The 3608-nt window shown below is 32.7% G+C and overlaps 1 protein-coding gene across 1 annotated transcript in view; it reads right to left on the reverse strand.

The window, feature by feature from the left end:
- Window positions 1-1180: 1180 nt before the first annotated feature.
- mmp13b (matrix metallopeptidase 13b) overlaps window positions 1181-3608 on the reverse strand; it is a 3957-nt gene continuing 1529 nt past the window's right edge. Inside the window, exons 5-10 of the mRNA XM_016541761.1 lie at window positions 3382-3537; window positions 3176-3296; window positions 2919-3052; window positions 1921-2080; window positions 1680-1783; window positions 1181-1572 (exon numbers count right to left, since the gene is read on the reverse strand). Coding sequence (XP_016397247.1) covers window positions 1472-1572; window positions 1680-1783; window positions 1921-2080; window positions 2919-3052; window positions 3176-3296; window positions 3382-3537 — 776 coding nt within the window. The 3' untranslated portion in view covers window positions 1181-1471. The remainder of the gene's footprint in view (window positions 1573-1679; window positions 1784-1920; window positions 2081-2918; window positions 3053-3175; window positions 3297-3381; window positions 3538-3608) is intronic.

Genomic DNA, 3608 nt, shown 5'->3' on the forward strand with positions numbered 1-3608 from the left:
TGAACATTTGGGTGGCATTATGCAAATATTTCCATATAGTGTGGTAGATATGTGGGGGCGTGTTAGAATGAGCCGTTTTAGGGGGGCGTGGCAGAGTCTTAACTTTGATAAAGAATATCTCTTTGGTTTTGAGACTTTAGTCTTTGCAACTTCAGGGATCTTATCTATGCACAATCAGCTTGTAACACTCCAAAGAGAAAGGAAAACTTGAAATCGCATCATATGACCCCTTTAATTAACATACATATAAAATACACATTGGGAATATGCATAAGGAATTGGAATCTTCAGATCCTCTTGTAGTAGAGACTGCTGGTAAACCACTGGAACTAAACCAAAACTGCCTTGAGTGAGTGCATTTCTGTCCTTTTCAAGCTGTTTGGGGTTAATTTCCATGTATACTGTGGTATTATTGCAAACACATGATAATGACAGATGATATAGTATCTTTTCATTCCTTTTTCCATACCTTGGGAAGTTTTTTATTTGTTACAAAGGCTTGTTTTATTATATTTTAATGAGCCAAACCGGTTTGCTAGCTGAAATATCCACCCTTTCACTAAATACTGAATATAGACTCGGAAATTTTAACTTCTTCTCAAATTCATCTTCATTTTTGATGACCCTCAAAATACTGTTTTCCTATAAAATCCCCAAATTTGCTCTTTCTCACAACAGGATGTTTGCAGAATATGCAAACATATGTGGGTTTTAACTGAAATCCCCTATAAACACTGCAGGCAGCCAAACACCATGACTGGTGAGAGTAATTCAGAGCAGCTTTTGAGAATATTTTCTGTCATCTCACTGCCAAAAGCGTTTAGTCTAGTCACAGATACCATCAACAGGGTCAGATGCTAGGAAAAGAGAATAAAAACAAAACATGTGTCCATAGTTTGACCCAGAACCATGAAGGAACTTATGGTTTTCATGTGTTTATTAGTAATGGCAGAGACTTATTCTGTTTTTTTTTTTTACACTGATGATGAATTGTTATTATGCACACTTTACATGTTTTTTTTATTTTGCTGATTGTAAGTAGTCTGTTTATTTAGTTGCATACTCTATCTTATAATCAATTCCTCTATACATTCATTTTAATATCTTTTACTTATCGTTTATTCACTGTATGTATTCATTAATTCATACTAACAACTCACCCAAAATATTCATAAGAACTTTTCTGTTTATTTATTTATTTGTTTAGACAGTGGTATTAAAGAGGTCATAACACAGTTACACACTTTCTTCGATTCCCACTGGATGCATATACATAATCATAATCATACAGAAGTCAATTTTACCAAAATATCCCAGACATGATTCCTGAATCATGGTCTATAAATACTTTTTTAAAGAATGGAGAATTTCTACTGATTTACCAGCTCAGTAGTTGAAAACTCATAAAAATGAATGCTAATTTTCACAGCAGTTGATAATGATTGACAGTTTATGGCCACATTATAAGCGCTCAACAGTTGAGTATGGAGTTGGCCCTCATGATGCGCATGACTTTCCGAGAGCTGTAACTGTACTCAAACTGCATGTGCTCATGATAGAAGTACAAATATCCTGTCAAAAAATAGAAACAACAATTATTTTCATTCAAGCATTCATGCTTTGTTCAAATACATTAACTGACACAATAAGAAAGTTATGCATTATTAATTTACACATACCATAATGATATGCAACAGCATCCACTTCGTCTCCTATTCCAGGAAAGTCTTGCTCTAAGGATCGTGGGTATCCACTGTCCATGGTGCCTTTCTCCTCATCATAACTGGAGGTGAGATGCAGCTCACATTAGCTTTTGGCATTTTATTGAGTGTTGGATTTGCTTATAGGTTCAAAATACTCAAAATGCAATTATTTATTTGGAAGTTTGAGGGTTTTTTCCCCCACAAGATTATAACATACCTCCAGTATTCTTCATCTACGAAAAGTAGAGTCTTGCCCGTGTCTCGGATGTTAACTGCTGCATCTATTTTGCGGACAGTCTTCGGGAGGCCCAGCTTGTGGATGTATTTTGGATAGCCGTCAACCAGATTGTAGCCATTGAGAGCCCACATTCGGATACCTGTAATATTTTTCAGTTATAAAAATATTCAAGATAATTTAACTCAAAAATTTTACTGTAGGTGGTGTACTGTTATTTTTAAGTAAAACTAAAATAACAAACATTTCGTTTAGTGAAATAAAGATGAGATAAAATAAATATAAATAGCAGATTAACAACAAACATCAAACTTTACAGTATTTATTAATATTTTTAATTAGCCTTTCATTTTATATTTTGTTCTAATTTTAATTTTTAGTTAAAGTTTTAGTAATTTTGTTGTTTTTGTCATTTATATTAGTTTTTTAAACATGTTTATATAGTTTTTATTAAGTTAGATTTTTTTTTAAATTTTAGTTTATTTATTTTTAGTTGTTTTAGTACCTTAACTTAAAACTTAATGAAAATGAGAAATGTTACCTTGGCAACTAACTGAAAAAAAATAATACGTTGAAGATGAAGTCAGGGTTTTGTCATTAACTAAAACTAAAACCATAGAAAATGTCATTACTTGAAATAAAATTAACTTTATAAATAAAATTAAATGTTTCTAAGGCAACACTTCTCATTTTAAGAAATAAAAAACTAAAACTAAATAAACAAAATACATAAAAAAGAACATATGACAAAAACACACAACATAATTATTAACTAACTCTTTAACTAAAATTAAATTGAAAACAGAAAATATGAAAATAAAAGCTAATTTAAAATATGAATAAGTACTATATTAATATAAAACCATGTATATATATATATATATATATGTGTGTGTGTGTGTGTATACAACATATGTTATCGTTGCAAAACAAAGATAAAATAACATGACTAACAATTTGATTTAAATGTCAAAACTAACCACTGAATATGATGACAATATCTTTCTCTGGGTTCTCGTAGGCAGCATCTACTTGGTTTGGTAATTCAGGCCAGGTATTTTTAATGAGAGTTTGTTCAGGCTCAGGCATTTGTGGATGTAGTCGCCAGTAAAACCTGCCCAAAAAAAAAAAAAGGAACTATATATATAGGATAATACATTATACAACAGTTAAAAAATGTGGTAGTGCAGCCAAGACAAGGTTTATCACAACAATGAACCGTGAACTATTTTTGCACCTGTCTTTGAAAATGATTGTCTCTCCACGGAGTTCAGTGATGGCATCAAAACTCAGTTCAGGGTCACACTTGCTTGGAGCGTCTGGTTTAGGCTTGACTCTTCTGTGGTCTGGGTTTTCACCTGCAATTAACCCAAAAGCAAAGGCTGAATCAGGACTATGAAGCTTTCTGGAATGATCTTTTGATCAAAATGATATATTACTCACCATAGAGCGACTGGATTCCCTTAATGTCATCCTCAGACAGAGGGTAACCCTTGCCGTAGGAGTACACCGGGTACATCAGTGACCCTGGATCATTGGAATGGGCCATACCGAGAGCATGACCGAACTCATGGGCCGCAACCAAGAACAGATTGAATGCTGCAAAAAACATAGTAAAGATTACTATGATTTGAAATCAAACCTTTTATATACACTACCTTTTTTTTTTT

This window comes from Sinocyclocheilus rhinocerous, unplaced genomic scaffold (assembly GCF_001515625.1).
Source record: "Sinocyclocheilus rhinocerous isolate Xijiao unplaced genomic scaffold, SAMN03320098_v1.1 scaffold938, whole genome shotgun sequence".
Classification (NCBI taxonomy): domain Eukaryota; kingdom Metazoa; phylum Chordata; class Actinopteri; order Cypriniformes; family Cyprinidae; genus Sinocyclocheilus; species Sinocyclocheilus rhinocerous.